At 32.6% G+C, this 27,773-nt stretch overlaps 1 protein-coding gene across 1 annotated transcript; it reads right to left on the bottom strand.

Moving 5' to 3' along the window:
- Nucleotides 1-5,791: 5,791 nt before the first annotated feature.
- On the bottom strand, nucleotides 5,792-19,163 carry LOC140448274 (very long chain fatty acid elongase 7-like). Its single transcript, XM_072541370.1, has 5 exons — nucleotides 19,004-19,163; nucleotides 11,627-11,814; nucleotides 9,002-9,121; nucleotides 7,193-7,435; nucleotides 5,792-6,005 (listed from the first exon to the last, which is right to left on the bottom strand). The coding sequence occupies exons 1-5, from the start codon at nucleotides 19,047-19,049 to the stop codon at nucleotides 5,823-5,825; spliced, it is 780 nt and encodes a 259-aa protein (XP_072397471.1). The 5' UTR covers nucleotides 19,050-19,163; the 3' UTR covers nucleotides 5,792-5,822.
- Between the last annotated feature and the right edge of the window lie 8,610 nt (nucleotides 19,164-27,773).

Below are 27,773 nucleotides of genomic sequence, written 5' to 3'. Positions count from 1 at the left end.
TAAACAAAAAAATTGTTTTCGTTCGTAATAACTTCACCCTTTCAAGTTAAGTTTCGAATATAATTATACTATTAAAAATCTGGGGAATTCCATCTTAATTATCTTGCAACGAATATTACCTTCGGATATGAATTCCAGGTTTCCAGTAAAGTGATTAAACGCGAAAATTAGTATTGAAATATCCAAAGAGATAAGATATTCTTATTTACAAAATTGTTAATGGTTAAATTCCTATTTTTATTAATATAATATAATAACCAACATTAGTCGTGAAAGTTTTAATTTTTTTTTTGCTAAATATATTAGTATTAAAACATTATATTATTGTTTAATGAATAAACACCTTAGGAACGCCTATGATTTAAGACCGTTTTATGATTTTAAGGCATATTTCGTGCTCTCAACAATTTGTGAACGAAGAATATGTGGTCTGTTTATTATAGTTTGGTCTTTCCTGTTGTTACACTTATTCTTCCCACTTGTAATTGTTGTTTTTATGTCTCGTAGTTTTTGTTGAGATTAATTCCATTCTTAAAGTCACCGTTCTTTTAATGTCGAGTTAATTCAGTGATGAAAAACTTTCTTTGTAGCGTTTTAAATTTTTCTTTTAACTACGAAATATTGATATGTTAAAAATTGCTAAAGACGCCCCTGTTTTGTCTGTTTGCAACGACGTTAAAATAATCGATAAAAGGCCTATTTTGTTTATTTCGTAGTAAAGAGGTATTAGCACTTTTTTATTTACATTTAAAATTCCCCATTTCGTACATGTTATTTCTAACTATAATATTTCAACATTTTTTTGTTGTCGAACAACGATTTGTTTACATTCAGGCCCCAAATATCCCGGTTGAGAAGAGGTTCTTAGAAAAAATATTGCAAGTATTGTGCTTTTTCTCTCTGAGACGCATTAACTTCGGAAGAGATTCAAGGTTAATTTTCACAATTTGAAGTCGTAAGGAATTTGTGTGAGAAGCGTGGAAGGAGGTATTTTGTGGCTAGTTTTGAAAGACCGGCCGGCGAGGGGACAGTTTAGTTAAGGGATTTGGTGAAGGAGATTCACTTTATTCACATATACTGTATCACATTACACAATTTGTGTAATGGTTTAAGTTCCAAGACCGGTAAAAAGTGATAATTACTCTCCGTAATATGACGGATTTAGAATAGAGTAACCACTAGATTTGTGCAGTATACCGGAACCGAAGAAATTTTGGAAGGTGATTGTTTAGGATGTCCCACCGGCTTTGTTGTTGTTTGTTTGTTTGATACAGCCCCATTAGATCGTCGTTCCTGAATTGTGGAAATGGTTTCCTGTACTCCAGTGGAGAATTTGCCTGTTTAGTTCTAACCCCAGAGATAGATAGCAAGTTGTTCAAAGTTAAGTGAAATAAGTGAAAATAAGGTAACATTCAACATATTAAATTTTTCCAAATTAGACAGACATTTTTTTGCTAAAAGTAATAATTGCTTTCACTTAAATTTAAGAATTGGTAATAATTAGAATTATTTTGGAAAGTAAGTGTGGTTGCTGTCAATCTTTTGTTTTTTTTGTCATCAAAATTAAATGTGACATCTGACAGCTAACTCTAATTTATTTTTGTTGTGACAAATTTTTAATTTGCTTGTATAGAAAGATGTTTTATAGAAAAAGTTAAATCTTATATATTTTAATGAACAAGGATATCCTTCATTTTTAATTTAGCCATAATAATAAGATAACCTAGGAACCATTTCGAAGAATTTTGTAGCAATCTCCTTTGTTAACAGGCAACACATGTAAGTTTTTTTTTGTAATTTTGTATTTTGCAACTTTTAATAATTTTTGTGCAATCTGTATGTTTGATAACTGTTTGTATGAGACAAAAATAAACGTTTTGATTTGTTTCTCTGATCCATTTTTGTATTTATTTTAGAAAAATCTCCTAACCTGTTTGTGTTTCTTTATTTTAGGAAGGAATAAACTTTCTTTCTTCCAGCAGGAAGTTTTCTTCGAAGCGGAGTCCCCATTTAAATAGCTAGAGGTATTTCTTCTTGTCCTTGTTTCTTTTTTGTTCCAGGAGATTTATGTAAGTAACCCCTTTATTCCATTTTTTTAGCTGCCCAAATCCGAACCCTTGTCGTTCACTTATCCACGACCCCAGCTCTCCAACTACTCCAACTAACCCCTGAGTGCCCGTTCGCATAGTAGCGTTTATTTTGCTTGCCCTATCTTGACCCCCATTAGGTTCTTTCCCCAATTTTATAAGTACCCCTATTTTCTTACCCTATGGTAAGCAAAATACTATCGTTACATCTTATAGTTAGGTATTCGTCAAGTATTCGTTCTTAACTGAAGATTTGGTGGCAGCATCCACTCTTTCATTACCATGTATATATGTGACGGAATCCACATAAATTTTACAATCGCATTCTTTTACTGAAGTTGGTACAAATGGTTCTTTATCAATCGTAACAATGGATGAGTTGGGTAAATGGTGCCTAAGATACTCATAAAACTTAAGCAATCTATCAGTATTAGGCACCTGTCTAAGTCGGCGTTCAGTGCATATTCTAATGCTTTGTAGATTGCGAATAGTTCTCCTGTATATACTGTGCTAAAATTTGAGATTTTGTATGAAGCAGTGTAGTCCTTGTGTATGAGGGCACATCCCACATATTTTTCTGATTTGGAGGCATCAGTATAAATATGTTGGTGATTCTGGTACTCATCAATCTTACTGTAAAATTATTTAACCATAGAGGAAGCATTAGGTTGATTACTAGTCTTTGTTAAACTCAAGTCTAGGAAGGGTTTTCTGACAATCCAAGGAGGAGCAGTTAAAAGGATGGTTTGGTATATTTTAGGGAAGACAATATTATTACTGGTCATGTATATATTTCTTTCATAAAAAGAAGGTTTAGATCTTTTTTTGTTAAGATATGTTGTGTGGAAACGAGAAGCAAAGACATTGCTTTTGGCGGGATTTTCCCTATTTCCTAAAACGTTTGCAACATATGGTAGGCTAAGATATTGTCTTTTTAATTCCAGAGGAATTTCTCCTACTAAACATAGTAAGCTATTTGTAGGTATGGTACAAAAAGCTCCTAAGGCTATTCTTACAGCAGAATTTTGGATTGTTTGGAACTCTTTTAAAAATCATTTACTGGTAGACCCATACACTCATCATCATCCAGCCTCAAGAGTCCACTGCTGAACATAAGCCTCTTCCTCATGTTTCCAACCCCGTCTATCTTGCGCCGCTCTCATCCAGTTTTTATTGAGTCTTCTTAAATCCTCAGTCCATCTTGTAGGTGTGCGACCGACGCTTCTCTTGTCTTCCCTTGGCCTCCATTTCAATAACCTCTTTGTCCATCGCCCATCTGTCATTCTGGCTATGTGTCCTGCCCATCTCCATTTTAGTCTGGCTATCTTCTTGATGATGTCAGTCAGTCCGGTTCTTCTCCTGATGTCTTCGTTGGTTATTCTGTCTCGCAGAGTTATTCCTAACATGGACCGCTCCGTTATTCTCTGCGTGACTCTCAGTTTGGTAGCTGCTGCTTTTGTTAAGGTAAGTATTTCTGCTCCGTACGTCAAGACTGGGAGGACGCACTGATCAAATACCTTTCTCATTAGGCATGTGGGCAGCTCACTTTTAAAAGTTTCTCTCAGTTTTCCAAATGCTGCCCACCCAAGGCCGATTCTTCTCTTGAGTTCATGAGTCTGGTTATCCCTGCCAATCATAATTTCACCATACACTATTGAACCGTAATCAAAGGCTTTTATACACTGTCAATAGGATATTTTGATCACATCCCCAATTTTTAGTAAATAGGACTTTCATTGTGTTCAAATATTGTTGACAAGATGTTTTAAGATGATAAATATGTTGCTTAAAATTTAAATATTTGTCAAAATTAATTCCAAGGAATTTGATACAATCAATATGTTCTATTTTTATATTAAAGATTGTAAGTTCTGGACTACTAACATTACGTTTTCTGGTGAAATGTAATGAGTCGCAGTGAGGGCAGCTGTGACTATTACCTCCCTAGAGATAGGTATAATTATTCAATACGATCAGAAAACCACAGAAAACCGATCCCTCCCTGTCTAGCAAACTCGAAGTGAGCATTTAGTGATTACGGCAATAATAGAGTCGAATTGTCTACAGGATATCCACGTTTTTATCAAGGAGTCAGCAATTTAGTGGGGAAGAAGGGGAGTTTTCTTTTAGGATTCTGATGAATACATTGCCAAAGCATGAGCAGGTAGTTTTGATGATCTTTTGGGCTATGAAGTTTTGGACTTTGATGGTTTTGATCGTATAACTCCTGCTTAGAGAGGAGACCCCATTAGTTTTTATGTATGTTTTGTATGTGTGTATGAATGTACGTGAATATGTCCGTCAAAATCTACCACATAGAGCCCTCTCCTTACCCTGTTACCCAGTGATGCAAAATCTCGCCAACTCTGTTTAATATCTACAGCGAACACATTATGCGAAAGTTACAAGACGGATGGAAGAATAGAATATCAGTAGAAGGTCAAAAAATCAGTCACTTCAGATATGCTGATGACACTTTAATAATCACGGCAAATCAAGAAGAAATGGAAGACATAATGAGATGCTTGGAGGAGAAAAGCTAAATAGGAGTAAGACAAAGATCATGATAGTAGACAGAGCTTGGAATAATCTTCAACAGATTAAAAAAATTGGGGGCTTTGAAGTAGTAAATAGTTTCATATACCTGGGGTCCCTAATAACAAATGACGGAGGGTATGACAGAGAGATACGTAGAAGGTTGACTATTCCTAAAACAGCTATGATGAAACTGGTAATAATTTGAAAAAATTGTAGTATAACAATACACACAAAACTAAGGCTGTTAAGGGCACTCATTTTTCCCATAGCCATATATGCATCCGAAACGTGGACCTTAAAGAAAGCGGATAAAAGTAAACTAGACGTTTTTGAAATGTGGGTATACCGCCGCATGTTAAGAATATCCTGGATTGATCATTGCACTAACGTATCGATATTAGAACAACTTAAAGTATAGGATAGATTGCTTAACCAAATACAACAGAGATATATGCATTATTTTGGACACATTTCTAGAAGAACAGGAACGATGGAAAACTGATAGTCGAGGGTAGAGTTAAAACAAAGAGACCTAGGGGAAGATCTCCAAACCGTTGGGTAGATCAAACAAAAATATTGATTAACCAAGGGTTACATGAAGCCGAACAACTAGCCCAGGACAGGGAAGGATGGAGGGAAATCGTGAAAAAACTTAAAAGGCCTGATGGTGTCACCACATCCCAAAACGAATTAGGACTGAGGAGGAGGAAATACCTGGATCTCCTAAAAATCACATAATTCTAGCATTTCGACCATAACCTATTAATATAAATGAAATTTTGTTGCACCAAGACGGCTGTCCAGCTCTGTTGTTAGATTTTTTAAACATTACGTTTTCAGATCGAGTAAGTAGTACAAAAGGTACCATAAAAATGCCACCTTGCTCTTCTGATCTTGCACCTATGGACTTTTTCATATTCGGTTATGTCTAGCAACAAATTTACCTACATAAGCATGAATTAGCCGGAAATTTAGATGAATTACGTCAAAAAATCATTAAGGCTTTTTAAAGCATAACACTCGAAATGTTGTCGAACACCCGAAGGCAATTTTACAATAGATTGGGCTACTGTTGGCTAAACGTGGTGGACTTTTTAAAAAGTTAATTTAAAATTGTTTTAATTAAAATTATAAAATTGTTAAAATTAAAAAAGAGAAACATTTTATGCTACAGTAATATTTATTTCATAAATACAATTATTTTTTCTTACTAACACTCTTTTGGTTATTTACATACGATCTTATATAAAATCTTACAAATAAGTTGATCATAAATACATTTTGCAAAGTCCAGATAAATAAAGTATACGGCGGCACTGATTTACAGCCTGGAATAAGTTTTGCTGTTGTCAACGAAAACAAGATCACATTCAGTTGCACCTAGAAATTATATCAAAATAAATTAATATAAATATTTAAATCTAATCTAAGTAGGTACAATTTGCTATTATTATTGAAAATAAGTCACAATACAAGATACCACAAGAAAATAGCTTCCAAAAAAAATCGAACGTCGTAGCTGTTACAGTTTCAACCTTTATCCCAATAATATTTCTAAATATGTAGATATTATCTGTTATTCGTCATTTTTCCCTAAACACCTTCTTCTTTTCTGATTTCTTTATAATTCTCTGCTTAGGTTATTTTCTAATATGCCAGTATATACTTAAAATATCATTTATGACAAACAAATAGTCCTAAAATCTTCATATTCTGCTTTACACCCGTTCTTATGCATTCATCATCATTAACAACCTATATGCATCCACTGCTGGACATAGGTCTCCCCTAGCTCTTTCCATGTGTCTCTGTCTTGGCAACTTGCATCCAATTGGATGGTTTTCAAGTTTTCTGGTTTGTATAGCGGTGATTAGTTCTGTTTATTTGTAATTCTATCAGCCCATGATTTTTTTAATACTCTGCGGTATAACCAGAGTTCGAAAGCCTTGATTCTTTTTAAATCGCATTTTTAATATCCAAGTCTCAGCTCCATATAATAATACTGAAAATATATAACAGCGAATAGTACGTAGTCTGATCTCCAAATTTAGATTTTTGCACTTTAGGAGTGGCTTCATTCGTATAAATGCTGAACTGGCAATATCTATTCGCCTGTTTATTTTTGCAGTATGATCATTGGTTTTATTGATCAAAGTTCCCAAGTACTGGTATTTTTCACTTCTTCTATCACGTTACCATTGATTGTCAACAGGTGATGTATATTTTGTGGTCTTTTTGTAATTAGCATGTACTTCGTTTCTTTAGCGTTTATAGTAATTCCCATTTCAGCACGTTGGAGCCGTATTTTTCCATCAGTCTTCTTTTACCTATTAGCTCTTTGGTATTTTGGCTATTTTGGTGCTATTTCTTATGCATTAGCATTAAATTATCTTTTCTCTTCTTAGTCCGTTGATGACAGTTTTCTATGTTTGCCTTATTGCTCTAGACATACCTATGAAATTATTTGTCAAACCTTTCTTAAGCTTACGTCTAAAGCATTTTCTCCCGTAATTGACATTAAAATAAATAAATTATATAACAAATTAATAATGCTAAATATTACTTACAATCTGTAATATCGTTATACCCTTCTTTATTGTGGTATATTTGCTCCATCTGGAATCTAAAGCGCTTAACAAATAGTAAACATACATTAAAACATGTGTTAGTGAATTTAAACCACCAATTATCAAGACAGTGTCTCCAAAGTCGTATCTAAATCCCATGAAAGCAGCTATGACTATACCAGTATGGTGATATATGTGAAGAAAACTAGCCTGTTGATACTTTTTCCGTAATATAAAAAAAACCTAGAAAATAAAAAACTTTTAGATGCACACAATTCATACTTGCAAGACCAGAAAAAAATACAAATATGTTTATATATATATATATACTACTACTATATATATACTACTACATAATATTAGATATAAAAAAGTATTTAATTATTTTAAATAAGTTATATACTAGAGAAATTTATAAAAATATATTTATGTTAGGGCATTTTAAGAAATTAGCATATAATAATTGTAAAAAGTTGTATTTTAGTAATTATAATGTGGTAGATATATTTAAGTGAGCCATGTGACTAGGCAACCAACTATACAAACTCTGTCTCCAAGTGACATTTTAGGAAATTTTTAGGAATATAAAGTGGGGTTATAATAATATATTGTTTGAAATGTGTATTTTATTAAATTAGAATGTTAAGTTACTAATTTAATTATATATTCTGATCTGAAAAGCCTAAATGTAAACAAAATTATTAATAGAAAAGAATGGAATTCTCTGGATCACCGGAGATGGCCATGTTTGCGAAATGGTTTGTTCCAGAAAATTCAGACAAGTATTTAATAGAACTAAATAGAACATGATTTCTTACCAGATGGTTCTGGAATATCCAAAAAGATATAAATACCCGTGATTTGGATTCAAGAGGGAGTTTTTAGTCAGAAGTCAGGCCAGTTCATTATGAAAGTTAGTAGACACATTTAGTGAAGTAAATTGTACAGAATTTTCAAGAAGTCAGTCAGAAAAGTTTAGGAAGAAATATGAAAGTTAGTTGGAGTCAGTGAATCAAGTACAAATAGTCCAATTGTTTAATATAGTGAGTTAAATGAAGATTAAAAATTATGCATATATTTAATGCACATTTATAATTATACACAAATAATTATTGAAGATTATAAAAGTATATTAGAAGAATATTGGATGGACATTGGAAGGAATTAAAATTATATTATGATTGGAGATTAGTATAAATCAACTTATAATAATTGGATATTGGTATATTGAAAAGAAGAATAAATATAAATGGTGTTTGCTGATGGTGTATAAATGCTGGTGAAGAAAACTATATCTTAAATTGGTAGAAGCTGATAATTGGAAAAAGTAATTTCACAAAAACAAGGATAACCGAAGTACGAAGACATTCAGTGATGATTAGAATCTATATAGTGGAAAACAGTTCATTTAGGCATTCAGTGAAAGAAAGGTACAAAATTTTGTTAATATAATTTAGTTAGTGTCATAACAATTTCAATTTTGAAGATAGTTTGTTTAAATTTTACATTGTCTATAGAATTTAATTAGTTTTATAAGAATATCAATTTAAAGATAGTTTATTTTAAATTTACATTGGCTAGGTTAGATATATATGTGTGTTTCATAATAGTTATAATAAAGATAATTTAAAAAAGTACTTACAAACTAATTCTTTGAGAACCGCGATAAAAACCCTATATTATTAAAAATACTCATTGCTCATCATTCAAACAAAAAACACATCATAACAATATATATATATATATATATATATATATATATATATATATATATATATATATATATATATATATATATAGATTACTTACTGTTTCAACACAGTCCAGTAGCTTAAGGAAATAATAATTCTTCCTTGCATCTGCTAAAAGATCTTTCTCTGTCGTATCTATACATACCCAATTTGAGTTTGAGAAATAAACATATGTGCCCTAAAAAATATACATAATAATGAACATGTACAGGAATATTTATAACAATTTTGCTATATTATCATAAAACCGGTAAATATGTTTCTTCGTATTTACAATTTACAGCCAGAAAATAATAATGTTTACTACCTTAAAATTACTTAAGTGTGTATACGACTTAATCAAACAATAAAACACTGAAAATTTCTGTTTTCTATTTTTTCAAAAAAAATTATTACAATTTATTATAACTACAGTTGTTTCGATAATGTGCCTTTCTTAAGTAAGGTATTTTTGCTATTCGTCTACACTTGTTGATCTTTAACTGAATATATTAAGAAAGGGAGAGATGCTTCCATAGATTCCAATTAAGAAAGCTCCAGGGCTTTGGAGAATATGAAGAATTTAAAATTGGCCAATAAAAGAATAATTATGGTCTAGAAAGTGAAGTACGTATTTAGAATCTGTTTTTATTATTGAAAGTCCTTTTATGGTCTGCTATACGCTTGCTAAAAGTTCTACCAGTTTGACCTATGTATGTTTTTGGACAGTCAACACATTTACGTCTGTATACACAACAGTGTAACTAATTTTGGCATGGGAATTTCTGTAAATCTATGTAACATGCTATAGTGGGCTGCTAATTTGTATTGGTTAGTAGGGGATGATGCTCTACTATAATTGAGGAGCCTAGAAGCCAAGGGGTACAAGTTACTAAATATTGATAATGAGAAAAAGAAGGTTTAAGTTTAACAATAACTTTACCTAACAACACTAAGCAATAAAAACACATGCATAAATGACAAAATAGCCTCGAAAATAATTTTTTTAAATACTCTATATCAAAATCAAACAAGTTCCTAAATAAACAACAAGGGAAGAACGACGGACATCTAATGCACATTATCCTTACCAACCGGTTACGACCTATGTCTCGGACAGTGTGCGTTATTCATATTTAAAACCATTTAAATTATATTTTTCGGAAACTAAACGCTATGTGCTGGAAACGCAACGTGCACGATAATATGCCACGACCTTTATGCTCTTTCCATGGTCCTGTTTAGGTACTTCAGGTTCTACTTCGGATTCACTGTCACTGTCACTAGATTTTGGCTGGTATGTTAAATCTGCATCTGAGTCGTCTGAAAAAATAAGACAGGCGGTAGTTTTATCTGATAATAATCTGATTCATAGCCCTTATAAACAAAAACTATGGGCTTTGCAGAATTTTCGCTTACCGCCATAGAGTTTATGTTGAGACTCCTGTTCTTCTTCATCTACAATACTTGCGATGTCCATTTCGATTAAGGTAGCAAAACTTTGGTTACTTTACTCTTAAAGTTACCAACTACTGTAGCCAACTATTAGACATTTGTAAAACAGAACACAAAAACAGAGATATCGCTGCAGCAAATTAAGCAAAGACAGAGCTAGAACTACATCATAGAAAAAGTGAAATAGCCTTAAGTACATTAAAAAAAGATGCACCTGACAGCACAATGTGTTATAGTGAAGTGTGTTAATTGACCTTCAAAAGGTATTTTCTCTTCCGAAACTTAATAATAGCGATATGTATTATTTAAGGCAATTAACTATCTGTCAGACGGCTTCCTCTTCATTGCAAGCCTTAAATACAAATCTGTTGCAGGCTTACAAGAAAAAGCTTATTGTATGGAGTGACAGCTGCGGTGGTCAAGTCAAAAACCGTATGCTGGTTTTCTTGTAAATTTATATAGTATCTTTGGGCCTATTTGAGTTAGCAGAGTATAAGTTCTTGGTACCTGGTCATAGCTTTTCTACAGCAGACCAGGACTTCGCAGTTATAGAAAAGAGATCTAAGGTAGCAAAAATGCAAACTGTTAAAGATGTGGAGAACGTAATTAGATCAGCCAGACCATCAATATCATTCCGAGTGCTAAACATGGATAGATTTTTTGACTTTGACGAAGCATTTGCATTGATAAGATTGATAAAAACAATCCTGGCTACGTACTTACCAAGAAAAACTTCAGCGAACTGTATGGGTTTGACAAAAAATGCTACGTCCTCAAGAAAAATATTCCTATTGAATACATAGCTTCCATGGAGCTTACTACTTTACTAACAAAGGTTCCACTAGCAGAAAACAAAAAAAGGACTTAGGAAGCATGTTACATTTCATTGATGAGGAAAACAGAGATTTCTACTACGGAATACTCTGTGATGGCACTTAGATCTTTATAAAGTAAAACATACCAATGGACTTAGATCTCTTAGAAGTGAAACCTATCAATGGACTTAGATCTGTTTAAAAAAGTATATGGTTAATATGCGTTTTCTTTGTTTCGTTTTTGTAAAACTGTTTGGTTAACTTGTTTGGTTAAAACCACTTTTTGTAAATAAAATTGTATTCTGTTGAAAACTGTCCAGTTTTTTTACATTCTCCAACAATTTTACTTTTGGCACTTATATCTATTAGCTTTTCAGGTCTTTAATTATTATTGATGACTTATAATTACGCATTTTTTAATACAACATACTTACTTCATAAACGATAAACGCGTTAACTAGAATTTGAATTAAGTTGTAGCCAATTAAAATATTTTTAATATTATAAGGTTGTCTATTTTGCATAAGTTTTGGTCCAAGTATTTTAATAATAAAAATATAGGCTAACAAAAATCCACAGGGAAAGTATGGAGATGAGGCGATATAGGCATCGTGTCTCGGATCTAAAAAAAAATTAATAATAGAAAAGCGCTGATCTGTTTATGTAAACACTTATGAATAAATGAATATATTAAAAAGAAAAGTAATTCAGAGAGTGTAAATCATTTAATTACAAGTTGATCACTTTCAGAGCTGTGTGTCTATCTACAATTCATGAATTATGATGATCTACAAAAATGCTTTTGTTTTGTCACACCAAAAATATTCTATGCCGATTTATTTTGATATTATGAATGAATATGAAAAATGCAAAATAAAATCGTTTCTCCACGGGTGGTAACAACTAGAAACTGATTGATTTTTTCTCTCTTAATATATTCCATATTTCCTTCCCTTTCAAGTGAATATATCTTTATCCATAGTGTACTCTGTTATCTTGCATGTCACTATATGGTCATTACTAACGAAGATGCTTTGCCCTTTTAGTAATCGCCTTATTTGTTTTTTTTTTATCTTAGTATATTTGTTATATTCTCCCCTTTCAGTTGCTATGTCGCATGTTAAGTTTGCGATAAGAATGCAGACAGCCAGACTCTAGGAAAAACGAATAAAACTATTTTAACCCTTAACTAGTCGCTACATGGTCAAAAAGACCCCACGTATTAAAAATTGCTAATATTTCGGAAAAAAATTACATTTGGCAACCACGGCCTTCAGTAGCTTACTCATTCGCTACAAGGAGCCTCAGTACTAAATTAGAGTAGCGGGAGGTTTGTTGATTAGGAGTTACAGCGCAAAGGTCATAATTTCCGCGCGCGTCTGGTCAGCTAAAAAGTTTTTATAAATCGTTTTATTGTGTTTCTTATCACCTTATGGTTTGTATAAACGCTAGTTTTTTTTTTTAATAATATACTATAGTAGAAACCCTCAATTCAGAAGAGTGATATCATAGTTTAAACGCCGAATATCCTCAAATTTAAATGTACATAGCGGCCCTCGAAAACTGCCTGTTTTCTCGATTGCAATTTGCGTTTCCTCATAAGAAATTACAGAATATATAAAGTAGTATATTTATTTGTGCTTCTCTATAGAAAAACTGACCAGGAGTTGTCGTACAGTGTAGCCAAATCTTGTTCAAAAGTAGTAATTATGGTCATACAAAACCTGTATTCTTCCACGCAGCGATTATTACCGTCATAAAAATACCAAAAAACATGATTTTTTCAATAGTAAAAATTAAGCACAAACTTATAATAAAATAAATTTTATTTATATGTTCCGTTTCGTTACGTATTTAAATTTATAAAATAAAAATCGATATTTTAAAACATTATTTTTCAATCGTTTGGCAATGTTGGAATTAGCGAGGGAACTCGGTTTTAAAATTGGGATCCAGACATGCAGTAAAACTAGTTTTTATTATTTTTTGCCGAAGAAATGAACGAAGGAAACATTGGTGTTTCTATGGGTAAATAGTGCATGTATTTTTGTGAGTATATTTTATGTGATAAGTTTGTAAACTTATTGTTGTCAATACTGTTTTATCAATACTGTATTGTAGTATTGATAAAACGTGTTATTTATAATAAGAGGGTTATAGTTTGTCGTTTTATAGTAAATATTTAGTTATATTCTTTGAAATTATTGTATATATAGTATATATCCAGATTATTGAAATACAATGGACGAAAAACCGAGTTGTTCCAAGAGAAGACAGCAAAATTCTGATGTTGATTCCAAGAATGAAAAGCCGCAAAAGAGACGGAAAATGTTAACGTCCGAAGAGAAGGTAATGATACGAAACGTTTATGAAGGAATTGTCGGCAGAAAAATGGCATTAAACGTTAGCCAAGCGGTCGACATTTGTAGCAGTTTAACAAAAGTATCCGTTAGCTGTATTTATCGTGTACTTAAAAATACATCGGAAAATAAAAAGCAAGAAAAAGGTAAAACTAGAGGTAGGAAAAGCATTGTTTTGGATGACGAGACAAGGAATATTATACGTCGAAAAATTCATTCATTTTATTTTCGGAGTGAAATTCCAACACTGAAAAAAATTTCTCAAGAGCTCGAAAATGATGAGTCTTTACCCAAGATATCTAGTAGGGTCTTAATCAGGACCATGCACGAAATGAACTTTCGATACGTAAAACGCAACAGAAAAAGTATGCTATTAGAAAAAAATGAAATTATTCTGTGGAGAAGAAAATATTTAGAAGAAATACGAAAAATTCGCAGCACTGGATGCAAAATATATTATTTGGATGAAACCTGGATTAACCAAGGTTGGAAAAGGTCATACAGTTGGAAAAGTTTGGCAAGATTTAAATGTAAAAAGTAAACGCGAAGCATTTATAGAAGGCTGGTCTACAGGATTAAAGGCTCCATCAGGAAAGGGACGGCGTTTAATCATCACCCATATAGGAAGTGATACAGGGTTCCTTGATGATGGTTTGCTTCAATTTGAGTCGAAAAAAACAGGTGATTATCATGAAGAAATGACTTCTGAAGTATTTGAGCGCTGGTTTAAGAGAATCTTACCAAAATTGGAATCTGGGTCTGTGGTTGTTATGGACAATGCGCCATATCATAGCCGCAGACTAGAACAATTACCGACGACGGCATGGCGGAAAGGGAGAATTCAAGAATGGCTTAGAGAAAAGGGGATTGCATACGAAGAATCAATGCTCAAAATTCAACTACTTGACATTGCACGGTTAAGGAAAAGTAACTCTGTAACTCTTTAAGGGCGGGTCACGTCAAAAGACGTTTTAGCGTAACTTCCGCGGCAACTGGGTGGCATCAGTAAGCTTTCTGCAAAATTACTTGTTTTTTATAGCTTTTTGTTTGTGGCATTCTGTATTTTTAGGAGACAGTAGGGAATAAGCCACAAAATATTTATTCATAGGTTTAATTTACTGACGTTTCGATCTCTATATAAAGAGATCGTTTTCAAATATAAAAATGATAGCAATATTTTTTTTTTGTGGCTTTTTGCTTGTGGCATTCCGTATTTTTAGGGAGAATGTTGGAAATAAGCCACAATACATCTATTTACATGTTTATTTTACTGACGTTTCGATCTCTATTACAGAGACCGTTTTTAAAGTTAAGAAAAAAAAAGAAAATAATATAAGAATATATAAATATATAATAATAAACAAATAAAATAAATATAACTATAATTTATATCTTTGAAAACGGTCTTTGGATATAGAGATTGAAACTTCAGTAAAAACCAGATAAATATATTGTGGCCTATTTTAAACAATAATATTTAAACAATATAATATAATTAACGTTGAAATAAAAGTGAGTGAACGCCACTGGATTTTCATACGTCTTTCCCCACTTCTACGCCTTTAAACGATGACTCACTCTCCCAAATAGTGAAAATAGAGTTTACATATTATACTTTTGTCTTATTGTTTAGTAACCTTTTGAATATACCTCTCTTTCTTTTACTACGTAATTAGTCATCAAATTTTAAATTACTTTGCAGCAAATTACTATTACGGTATTTTCATAATTTTCTTTGTTCTATTATTGAGAATCAAATATAATTTTTTTTAAATTTTAAGCTACAGCAAACTTTTATATATAACTTGTTTTGCTTTATTTTTAGAATGGACTATGAGAAGGGAAAAAGGAGACTTCAAGCCCTCATGGAAGAAGAACCGCTTGATATAGAGTATGACGACGACGATGACGAGAATGAAGTAAATCCGGAAGTTATTGATGAGAGGTCGGAACATTCAGAAAGCGAACAAGAACAGGATTTAGAGGAAATAGGAGAAGTTTTACTGAATAATGTACAAGAAGAAAGTGTTTTTAGGGAAAAAGATGGTACAGTGTGGAGAAAGCATAAAAAAAAACAAAACAATACGTATGAGCAAGCCTAATTTAGTAAAACAATCACCTGGACCTAATAGATTTACGAAAAAGTTGAAAAACATTTATGAAATATCGAGTTATTTCATATAATAACTAAATATATAAATAAATATTGAAAGTATAGCAAGCAATTTCTCTAGGGAGAGGGATGCAAAGCTTACAAATCCATCTGAAATTCGCGCTCTTATAGGCCTTTTATATTTGGCAGGGACATATAAAGCCCATCACCTGAATACAAAAGATATCTGGCAAACTAATGGCGAAGGTATCGAAATATTTAGACTAGTTATGTCCTTATCCCGATTTCGGTTTCTTGTAAGATGCATTAGATTTGATGATAAGGTTCATCGTGAAGAACGTAGAAGACTGGATAAGATGGCTGCCATCCGAGTATTTTTTGAGAAATTCGTAGAAATGCAACCCCTACCTTCAACCCCCCTTACAATGACAGCTACAACCCCCAATTTTTAAAATAGGAAGTATAGGCTTGTGATATATCGTTTGAAAGCTCTTTTCATTCTCCATTTAAAAATGTTGTTTTAAGTTTATTAAGATTAATTAAGATAAAATAAATTAAATTCATGTTGTTACCGAAATTCGCTACAATACAATCAAAAACTAAAATGTAATGCAAAACGTAATAAAATGTAGAACACGAAATGAACTATGAATGTTAATGAAGTAGATGTTCAAAATGTTCACCGCGAACGTCTTGGCAACATCCTAATCTCAAATAAAACTGTCTTCCAACATTATTTAACATAACAGTCGTGATCGACCTAATCGCAAGCATTATTCGTTCTTTTAAGTCATTTAAATCAGAAGGTTTAGTTTTGTACAGATGGCTCTTCACATATCCCCATAAAAAGAAATCTAATAATGTAAGATCAGGTGATCGCGCTGGCCATTCAATCGATCCTCGCCTCCCTATCCATCGATTGGGAAATATTGTATCGAGGTACTGCCGGACATTAAGTTGGTAATGTGGTGGTGCTTCATCCTGCTGAAACCATATTGTATTCGCTGGAACTTGAGAGTTTCCTGAACCTGATCATTTTCAAGTACTGCCAAATAATTGTTGCCATTCAAGTTGCCCTCAATGAAAAAGGGACCAATGATATTGTTTCCCACAATCCCTGCACAAACATTAACCTTTTGAGGGTATTGAGTGTGTTCTTCTCTCATCCAGTGAGGATTTTCCGTGGCCCAGTAGCGTCAATTTTGCCGATTAGCATGACCGTTAAGTAAAAAAGTACACCCATCAGAAAACATAACGCCTTCTAATTGGATAATATTGTTATCCAACATGTCCATCATTTGCTCACAAAAAAAAGTTCTCCTATCAAAATCGTCTTCCATGAGCTCCTGAGTAGGTATCATCTTATAGGGATGTAATTTATTTTCTTTTAATACGATTACTATCGATTTATGTCTAGCATTGAATGTAGTGGATGCCTGTCTACTCGATGTATGTGGATTTTCCTGAAACTCAAGCGCACATCTAATTTGAGTTCATCACTCAGTGCATTGGCAGCTGCTTTTTTTTATCTGCCTTACATGACCAAACTCGCGAAACTGCTTCTCCATTTTACTTATTGTTCCTTGGGATATAGGCGGTAAATTAGGAAATTTCTCATGAAATAGGCCAGTTACTTCCTGTTGTGTTCGGGTGTTATCTCCGTAAAAAATCATTTGTAAAACTGTTATTTTATGCATTTCCGTTAATCTAACCATTTTTCAGAATTGAATTAAACGAACTTTTTACTTAAATTAAAATACTGACAACTTAAATAAAACAATTTACTAATGCGTGTTAAAATAACGTTGTTGCGGAAATTCTTTAAAGTTTTTTAATGGTTACCATCTAAAAACCACATTGCTATGGTTTTTGTTTACTTTCTCATTATCAAGACCTAAACTGGAAATAAGTTTTGAGTATATTTTAGCGAATTTCGGTAACCACATGATTTTAATTTATTTTATCTTAATTAATCTTAATAAACTTGAAAACGACAATATTTTTGAATGGAGAATGAAAAGACCTTCCAAACGATACTTCACAAGTCTATACTTCCTATTTTGAAAATTGGGGGTTGTACCTGTCATTCTAAGGGGGTTGAAGGTAGGGGTTGCACTTTCACGTTAAAGAATGTCAAGTTATAATTTAAATTTGACGTGTTTCGGGATTTTTTATAAGTGTGTACAGTAACCTAAATAATGAATTTATTACATTTGGCTTTTACACACTGTATAATGAAAACATCATCGAAACAGTTTCATTCATCACATTAAGTAAGGATATTTGAATCTCAAATGTACTGTATTTTATTGATTTGAAATATAGTTTATATTGAAGCGTTGGTGTGCCTCGAAATGTTTTTAGCCCTACAAGAATGCCGCAAATAAAAAAGTTTAAGAACTACTGATCTAGAACATACGATGGCGTTCTCAATAGCAACTGCCTTTGAGATGCTACCGACGAAGCGAATAGAGATGGACCACTCCAGATGATTCTCGAATAATACTTTTGGTATATATATATATATATATATATATATATATATATATATATATATATATATATATATATATATATATATATATATGCAGCGCTGTTATGAGTTAAGTTAGTTGATAAGATATCATACTGTAAGCTTATAAATAAATATATTTACATAAATTAGAACAGCTCGTTTTATTGGTAAAACGCTACACTACGATATTGGACGTAACGGTTACAGTGACGCAGCAGTTTTGGAGACATAGCAGTATTGAATAACTGCTTCTCCTGCAATTTAGGAAAACAGTGTGCGAAAATATGAAAGGTTAATAGAAAAATGAAAAACCCTGTCATCATTTACAATACAAATGAAGCTGCTGACGACAGTGATTATGAATATGGATCTAATTCTTGACTACACTAATAATAGGTTTTCATTTTCTCATTCAGAATAATTTTGAGTGCTATTTTTATTATTTTATCAGTAAATACTTACCACTTTAATTTAGAAATCGTAATTTTCTTCTATTTTTGCACTAATAATTGCATATTTCTCTAAATGAATGTAACATTCGTTATTAGTTAAAACCGTATTTTGCTTGTCTTCGACAGTGCTTTAAATATTGGGAGAATCTGCTATTAACTTTCTCAACACAGTGGACCGCTGAATTCAAAGCTTAGATCCCTAATCCAAAAGAGTCGCAAATTCGTGAAATGTACTATAGACTATTTTAATACATTTTCATATTCTATCATCCCTATTTAGTTTTATCACGCCACATGGAGTTTAACACAAAACAAAACACGTTAACACTTTAAAATAAACTAAACACTAAAAAATAACAAAAAGTTCTTACCAATATTACCAGTTAAATCATCTACAATATCAGTAATAATCCCCATTACTAGAAAAAATGTTTACGGTACAAAATCAACCATTCATTTCTCACAAATGAAATTCAATGCAAGGCACAAAAATAGTGGCCGTCATCCAATTTATAAATATTTACAACTTTATTCAAAAAAAAAATAATTTAGTTCGTTTCATATTCAAGTAAATTCTTTTGATTTGAAAGTTCATTTGTGTTGAACTTTGCGTTTCGGTTTTATTTTTATTTTAAAACGTGAATGTTTTTTAATTACATTGAGGGACAAGATATATGCGAAATTTTAAAAACTGACCTACTGGTAATCCGATATTGATACCTATTGTAACACAGACCCCCAGACAGACATTTACAGAGTTGTACTAATCTGTATCAAACATTCAAATAAAATTATCGGAAAAAGTGTTGAATTTCGAATTATTAATTTGTATATAGTTTGTTTCACGAAAAATGGTTGAGTGCTTAATGGTTACCTGAGTTGATCCTATTGTGTATACAAGAGTATCTCAATAAACTACCGAAGTACACAGGGTCGCACTTCAGAAAGTTTGTTATTTAATATATTTCATTGGTAGCTGTGTAATACACGATTATAAAAATTTATTAAATTATTTTATATGGTATTTTCAGGTTGTTCAAGTGAATATACTTGATAATTGAACAATTTTTGACATGAAGAAAGTAGTTTTTTTGTTCTACGTGAATAATTGTAGTATATGGATCTAAATTCAGAAAGGTACTTTCCTTCACACTTTTTACAGGCTTAGGACTGTCAGCAAAAAACTGGCGTGTTTAGAAGTTTTTGCTCTTCCTAATCGGATATCGTTCAAAATGTACAGTAATAATAGTTCTATTTACAGTATATACATACAAACGAATACATAATGTACAAAAAATAGATAAATTGAAAAAAAATATATAAAAAAATATATACAAGTTAATATTTACAAAAAAAATACCCAAAATAACCAAAATATATTTATGAATTCCTAAATACCGACTTCTGTTTCGCTGTAGCTATCCTCTTCAAGATTAATAACAATTGGTTTAATTATGTGATTCAAAGTAACATATGAATTTTCTACGTTCATTACATGGCGTACTGAATTTTTCCAACTTTCTGGGGAGATATCATCAACACATTTCCTTATTAATTCGACTACACTACCACTTAAAGTCGGAGAAACATTTTGTGACCTAACATTTGACTTTAGTTGGTGCCACATATGCTCTATGGGATTAAGAAACAATCGTAGAGCGGAAGCCGTAACACTGTATGTCCCATGTCCTCGGCCAATGCGTCACAAACATATACTTTTTTAATAGAAAATGATTTTAACACTTCTAACAGTTCATTTTTCAAATAACTTTCTTCAAAATTTATATCGTTTTCTAACAGGTAGTTTTGAATTTCAATTTTCGTATTATTTGCACTTGGAGACTTATGTAATTGACGACTGTGGTAACTTACATTGTCCATTACTATCACACTATTTTGATGAAGGTTAGGTATAAGACAATTCTTAAACCATTGCTCAAAAAGCTCTGCCGTTATATCCTCATGGTAGTCCACGCAGGAGTCTTTAATGTTCTTTGCAGAAAGTCATAAGGAATTTGGGACCCAACCATTTTCTGATCCTGCATGTAAAATTGTTATTCTTTTCTTTGTTTGATGGAGCTTTTGTTTGACGCCTGTTGGAAGAATCGCCTTGCACTTTCATCTTCATCTTCTAAATTATCCGTAGATTCATTTTCTTCAGGTAAACGCACATCACTTTCCCATGGCCGCCACATATTTTTCTTTGATAAATACTAAATATAACACAACACTTTTTTTCGCCAAACTCTGGCTGAAAGAACAACAAAATATACCGCTTAAGAATTCCGTTATTTAAATACTGTGACAATAATCCCGCCCCATTTAATTATTCTACGAAAAAGTACTTATTAAGTACTTAGCGATTACCGGAAATATAAAATTGTTTGTAAATTTATATTTAGGTCAACCGCAGGAATTTCTCTTAATTATTTTTAAATGTTATAAACAAAGACATCATATTTTTGATAACATTTCACAAAAATATTTAATGACGATGATTTGGAATAAGTTTTACTTCTTTTTGTGTATATCAATAATTAGTGTTCATTGACGAACCCATAAAATAAAATGTCTACTTATTTTCGTAACTGAAAAATATTTTATTTTGCCAGTCCTAAGTTTAGAAAAACGATGAACGCTAGTATTTTTTAATAGTATATTGCGAGATTGTTTAGTGATAAAAACCATTGTTTCGATCAATTTGTAAAAACATTTAAACAAACTAATAATTCAAAATTCAACACTGCTCCGGTAATTTTATTTGAATGATGGATAAAGGTTAGTACAACTCTATAACTCTATATCTCAATATCTTGTCCTTCACAATACAATGTAACGTTTAGTGTCCTCGATGGCCTCAGTGGCCTTCTTTAAATCTAATTTTGGTGACTGATGAAGACGACTAAGTGATTCAGTTTTACCTAAAACATCACTAAGACAAACTACTGAAATAAGAAATTCTGGGCTCCCCGCAAGGGACTGGAAACGAAAGAGCCATTGTTTGCTTTTAATGTCCTCTCTCAAAGATGCTTAGATATGAACCTAGATATTTATTCCTGTTTCATCGACTTCGAGAAGGCATTCGACAGAGTCCGACATGAAAAACTAATAGAAGTACTGAGAAACAAAGATATAGACAGACGAGACTTACGAATCATTATCAATCTGTATTGGAATCAAAAGGCCAATATAAAGATAGAAAAACAAAAGTCCGAAAATATAGATATAAAGAGAGGAGTAAGACAGGGCTGTGTTCTGTCACCATTACTGTTTAACGTGTACAGTGAAGCCATATTCCAGGAAGCGATAGCGGATATGGCTGATGGAATCTCTGTAAACGGAAGAATAGTAAATAACACAAGATTCGCTGATGACACCGTTATAATGGCAGACACCCTGGAATCGCTACAAGAGTTGGTAAATAGAATTAACGATTATTGCATTAGATACGGACTAAAAATAAATAAGAGAAAAACTAAATTTATGATTGTCTCAAAAATGCAACATGGAAATGAAAGATTAATGATAGAGCAAACCCAAATAGAAAAAGTAGAGACATACAAATATCTGGGAACCTGGGTTGATAACAAAAATGACCAAAGCAGAGAAATCAAAGTCCGAATTGAAACTGCAAGGCAAGCATTTGTGAAAATGAAGACAATGCTTACCAACAGAGACCTTCAGTTGCATCTTAGATTGAGGGCTCTAAGATGTTACATATTTTCTATCTTACTATACAGACTGGAAGCTTGGACATTGAAGAAACAACACATAAGAAAAATAGAAGCGTTCGAAATGTGGTGTTACAGAAGGATATAAAAAATTCAGTGGGTTCAAAGGATTACCAATGCTGAGGTACTACGACGTCTAAATAAGGAGTTAGAAATTATGAACAGCATAAAAAGAAGAAAACTAGAGTATTTGGGTCACATAACCAGAGGAGAAAAATATGAGCTGCTGAGAATTATTATGCAAGGAAGGATCCAAGGAAGAAGAAGCATAGGAAGAAGACACATCTCCTGGCTGAAGAACCTTAGAGAATGGTTTAACTGTAGTTCACTACAACTTTTCAGAGCAGCAGCCAACAAAGTGACCATAGCCGTTATGATATCCAACCTCCGATAGGAGATAGAACTTTAAGAAGAAGGGCTCCTAATAATTTGCATTGAAAATGCATCAGCTGAAGGTTTACTGTTCATGCCTTTCAACCCAACGAATTTCACAAATACCTTGGACAGCAGTCCCCAGTTCCTTATTAGGAAGCAGCATTACGACATGATATAACTTTTAAGGAGCTTGCCAAGGAATTTTTCAAAATATGATTGCTACATGGACAACGCACAGCATGTTTGACCGATTTGTTTAATTCGTTAACGGCACCTTTCGTTTCGGATGCCATTACTAAGCAACTGTCTATACCAAAACCTACGCTAAAATTTAAATCTAAATTAAAATTCTTTACAGAATCTTCAACAATGTGGCCTAAAGCAACTTCAGTTAAGCGGTCTTCTCCTTCTGAACCGACGTCTTCTTCTAGAATCGAATCGTAGGCGTTAACAAATGTGATGAAATCATCTCTTATTTCATTTAAATGAAGATTTCGCAGAGACATTCTTCTTTGTAGCAAGAAATAATATCATTTTGAGTAGTTTTGCCAATTAATGTAACATTAGCCGGAGCAGTTTCCAAATGTTTTCGCAGATAATTATTGCCAGCATATATCCTAAACCGCAGCAATGCTCTAAAATTGCCACCATTTTTTTCTGTACTATCGCTATTTACAATACTTTTAATATTTTTATCATCCCTATTCCCCCTCAAAGAACTATTTTGTTTACTACAAAGAATAACAGTTTTTATTATTGGATTCAAATTCTTCCTATTTTGAAATGAAAAAGACAGAAAAGATTTGATTCACGTTCAAAGCGTCTATGTATCTATTGATACGTATTTCGACTTAAAAAGTCTCATCAGAATAGTTATTCATAGCCGTTCTTAACGTGAAAAATAATCTTCTCTGTCTTATTAGAAGCAACAATAACATGGCTTCGTTATGGACGCAATAGCGACATCTGATAGAAAAATCGGTAAGATAGTTTCGAAATAAATTCAGATTTCTGCTTTAATCTGGAGCCTTCTAAAAATTGGAAGGCATGATCAAGTAGATCAAGTAGAACAAGTAGATCCGAATAAAATGAAAAAGTCTTTTTCATTTTATTCGGATCTACTCTGTATGAGTACGAGAAACAAATTCGTTAGGATTTCTGCTTAGATGAATAGACATGTCGTGGAATGCAAATTTTAGATTCCCCATGTCTCTTTTAACATCTTTATCATCGTTTGGACATGCCTTGCAATTTTTAGAAGGCTCCAGATTAAAGCAGAAATCTGAATTTGTTTCGAAACTATCTTACCGATTTTTCTATCAGATGTTGCTATTGCGTCCATAACGAAGCCATGTTATTGTTGCTTCTAATAAGACAGAGAAGATTATTTTTCACGTTAAGAACGGCTATGAATAACTATTCTGATGAGACTTTTTAAGTCGAAATACATATCAATAGATACATAGACGTGAAATCAAATCTTTTCTGTCTTTTTCATTTTATTCGGATCTACTCTGTATGAGTACGAGAAACAAATTCGTTAGGATTTCTGCTTAGATGAATAGACATGTCGTGGAATGAAAATTTTAGATTCCCCATGTCTCTTTTAACATCTTTATCATCGTTTGGCCATGCCATGCAATTTTTAGAAGGCTCCAGATTAAAGCAGAAATCTGAATTTGTTTCGAAACTATCTTACCGATCTTCCTATTTTCTTGAATCATTTCAACTCTTAACTTTCTGCTTATAGGGTTGATGGGTTTTAAATATTTTTTTAAGGATCATTTGATTGATATTTATTTTTGTTTGGGAGGGGTCATGACCCCGTGACCCCCCTTGGATCCGCCACTGACACAACTACGAGAATCGCACTGAACTTTAGTATTTTTATTTATTATCGATAATAATAAATTATGTCTACTCAATATTCTTAAAAACTCAGAAGACTCTGGTGTCATATTTTTGATATTAATATTAATATCACCCAATAAAACATCTTCTTCTTCCTACTTTATAAATAGGCTTAATTCCTGTTTTACTTTGGTTTTTAGCCTCAATTGACGTTGTCTGACCATCTTTTCCTCGGTCGTCCCAATGATCTTCTTCCATTTGGCGATTTGTCTCTTGCTATTCGTACTATTCTATTTTATGTTATTCTTTCGATGTGTTCATTCCATTCCACTTTTCTTCTCTTGGTCCACGCATTTATTTCCTCTATACCACATCTCGCTCGTATTTCCTCCCTTCTTACTCTGTCTCTTAGAGTTTGGTTTGTTATTTTTTGTAAGACTTTCATTTCTGTTGTTTCCAGTAGTCTTTGTGTTTTCGCCGTATCTGCTCTTGTTTCCGCTGTGTACGTCATTATCGGTCTTATTGTTGATTTATATATCCTGATTTTCGTTTCCGTTGTGAGGTATTTGTTTCTTCAGATTGTGTTGTTGAGACATTCTGCTGCTCTGTTTGCCACTTTCACTTGTTTTTGTACTTCTTCTTCCAATTTTCCGTAGCTTGACAGTTTTATTCCCAAGTATTCAGTTTCCATCACTTGTTCTATTATTTTGTTATTTACGACTAGTTTACATCGTCATTATCGGTCTTATTGTTGATTTATATATCCTGGTTTTCGTTTCCGTTGTGAGGTATTTGTTTCTTCAGATTGTGTTGTTGAGACATCCTGCTGCTCTGTTTGCCATGTTCACTTGTTTTTGTACTTCTTCTTCCACTATTCCGTAGCTTGACATTTTTATTCCCAAGTATTCAGTTTCCATCACTTGTTCTATTATTTTGTTATTTACGACTCGTTTACATCGTCTCGGTTCCGCTGATATCACTATCGTTTTAGTTTTCTCTGTTGAGATCTCCATGTTGTATATGAGCGCCGTATCTTCGAATTCTTTAATTAATCTTGGTAGGTCATCTTCATTTTCAGCTGGTATTATGGCGTCGTCGGTGTAGCATATTATTCTTAAAACATGATATTTACAAAGAGAATCTTTAGTGATCTCTAAATATTTATGTAGACCAATACAAAAATGCTCTTCATCTGTAGATAGTGGGCTGTAAATTAATGTAATTATTTATGTAATGTAAACACTAATGTTAAAATCTTCCACGTAAATGAGGGTCCTAGTATCAAAGTCGGCAATCTCCACTTTTTACCAAAATTGAGTTAGTTACACCAAATTGTTCGTATTTTAAAACACTATACATAAATAAAGAGAATAAGAATCAAAAACGGCATTATCCGCCTATAAAATAGCATATAAATTTAGCCTAAGAATCAAACACGGCAATCTCCATGAACGGTTTAGAATCAAAGTCGGCAATGTCCTGTTTGATCAATGAGAATCCTCGTAGTGACCATGTGATATACCACTAGGAGTCGTCTGGAGTCGCTGTCGTTATAATTTCTCGTAGTTTCTTTTTAACCAAGGTGCCAAGTTATTTGTTTTTTATTTTGTTACTTTTTTAAAATGGAAACTATTACAACTCCTGTTGAAAACAACAAAGCTCGTAAACGAATTCGCAATCCGTCCACATGGCAGCAAAATGTGCGGAAAAAAATGAGGTACGTTCTTTAAAATTTAGTTGTAGTTTTTACTCGAAAAGTTAGGTTTAAGAGCACATGTCATCCGTATTCAGATTTTATTCATATAATTTTTTGATTTATTTTATTATTAAAACTATTTTACATATTATAAAAAACTAATAAAAAAAACAAATGATTTGTTCAAGCTACTGTAAATTTTATAAGGTCAGTATTATAATTAGTTTTTTGAAATATGTTATCTTTTCAGGTACTCTTCATCACAGTTACCACAATTCCCTACTTGCGGCCACAAAACGAAGGCCTATCAATGTTCTTCTCTAACAATGAGAGATATCAAGTGTTTTCATGATGCGTTTTACGCAGTTAAGGACAAGCTTAGTCAAGATTCCTTTATTCTAAAATTTTGTACAGTTCAACTACCTAAACGTCACGGTCCAAAAAACTCTAGACATGAAGCAAAAACAACGTCTGTGAAATGCTTTGTACGGAATAGTGTAATAAAGCAAAATATTCCAGTGTGCCAGAAAGCTTTTTTAAACATACTAAATATTACGAAACATCGCCTCACCTACATTATGAAATCATTTTTAAAAACAGGAGAAGCACCAAAGGAAAAAACAGGCGGTGACATAAAAACTTCAAATTTTAAAGGAAAACAAGAATCAGTTCAAAAATTTATTAATACTTTTAAAAGTATTGAATCGCATTATTGTCGTTCTTCCACACGTATGCGCTACCTTTCTTCTGATTTGTCAATACAAAAGATGTTCCAAATGTATATTAATCAGTGTTCTCCAGAGGAGAGAGTAAAACCATCATACTTTAGAATGATTTTTAATACTAAGTACAACCTTAGCTTTACTACTCCCCGTACGGATATGTGTTCCCTATGCATTGAGTTTGCAGAAAAAATTAAAAGATCTATGGATGAAGAAGAGAAGAAAAAATTGATTGTTGAAAGAAAAATTCATAAGCTAAGGGCTAATGCATTTTTTGAGTTGCTTAAAGAGTCACGAGATGATTTGATAACACTATCTTTTGATTGTCAAAAAAACCTTGTACTTCCTAAGGTCCCCGACCAAAGTGCCTACTACTCTAGGCAACTGTATTTATATAATTTTACCATAGTCCAGGGAACCTCTCAATCAAAGTTTACTGAAAAAAATATATTTTCGTATTATTGGACAGAGGACGAATTTGGAAAAGGTTCCAACGAAATTTCTTCCGCCGTTTTTGACAGGCTTAACAAAATTGACTTTCACTCTGAAGTAACCACCATTAGACTAATGGCAGATGGCTGCAGTGACCAAAATAAGAACACTACGCTAATTGGAATGTGTTGCAAATGGCTTTCATCAAGAGCACCGACACATGTACAAAACATCGAGGTAATTTTTCCGGTGGTAGGCCATTCTTTCTTGCCAGCTGATAGGGTCTTTGGTAATATTGAGAAAGATATTAAAAAACTGGAAGTTATATCGCACC

This window comes from Diabrotica undecimpunctata, chromosome 8, assembly GCF_040954645.1.
Source record: "Diabrotica undecimpunctata isolate CICGRU chromosome 8, icDiaUnde3, whole genome shotgun sequence".
Lineage (NCBI taxonomy): Eukaryota > Metazoa > Arthropoda > Insecta > Coleoptera > Chrysomelidae > Diabrotica > Diabrotica undecimpunctata.
This window is presented reverse-complemented; position numbering and strand designations above follow the sequence as displayed.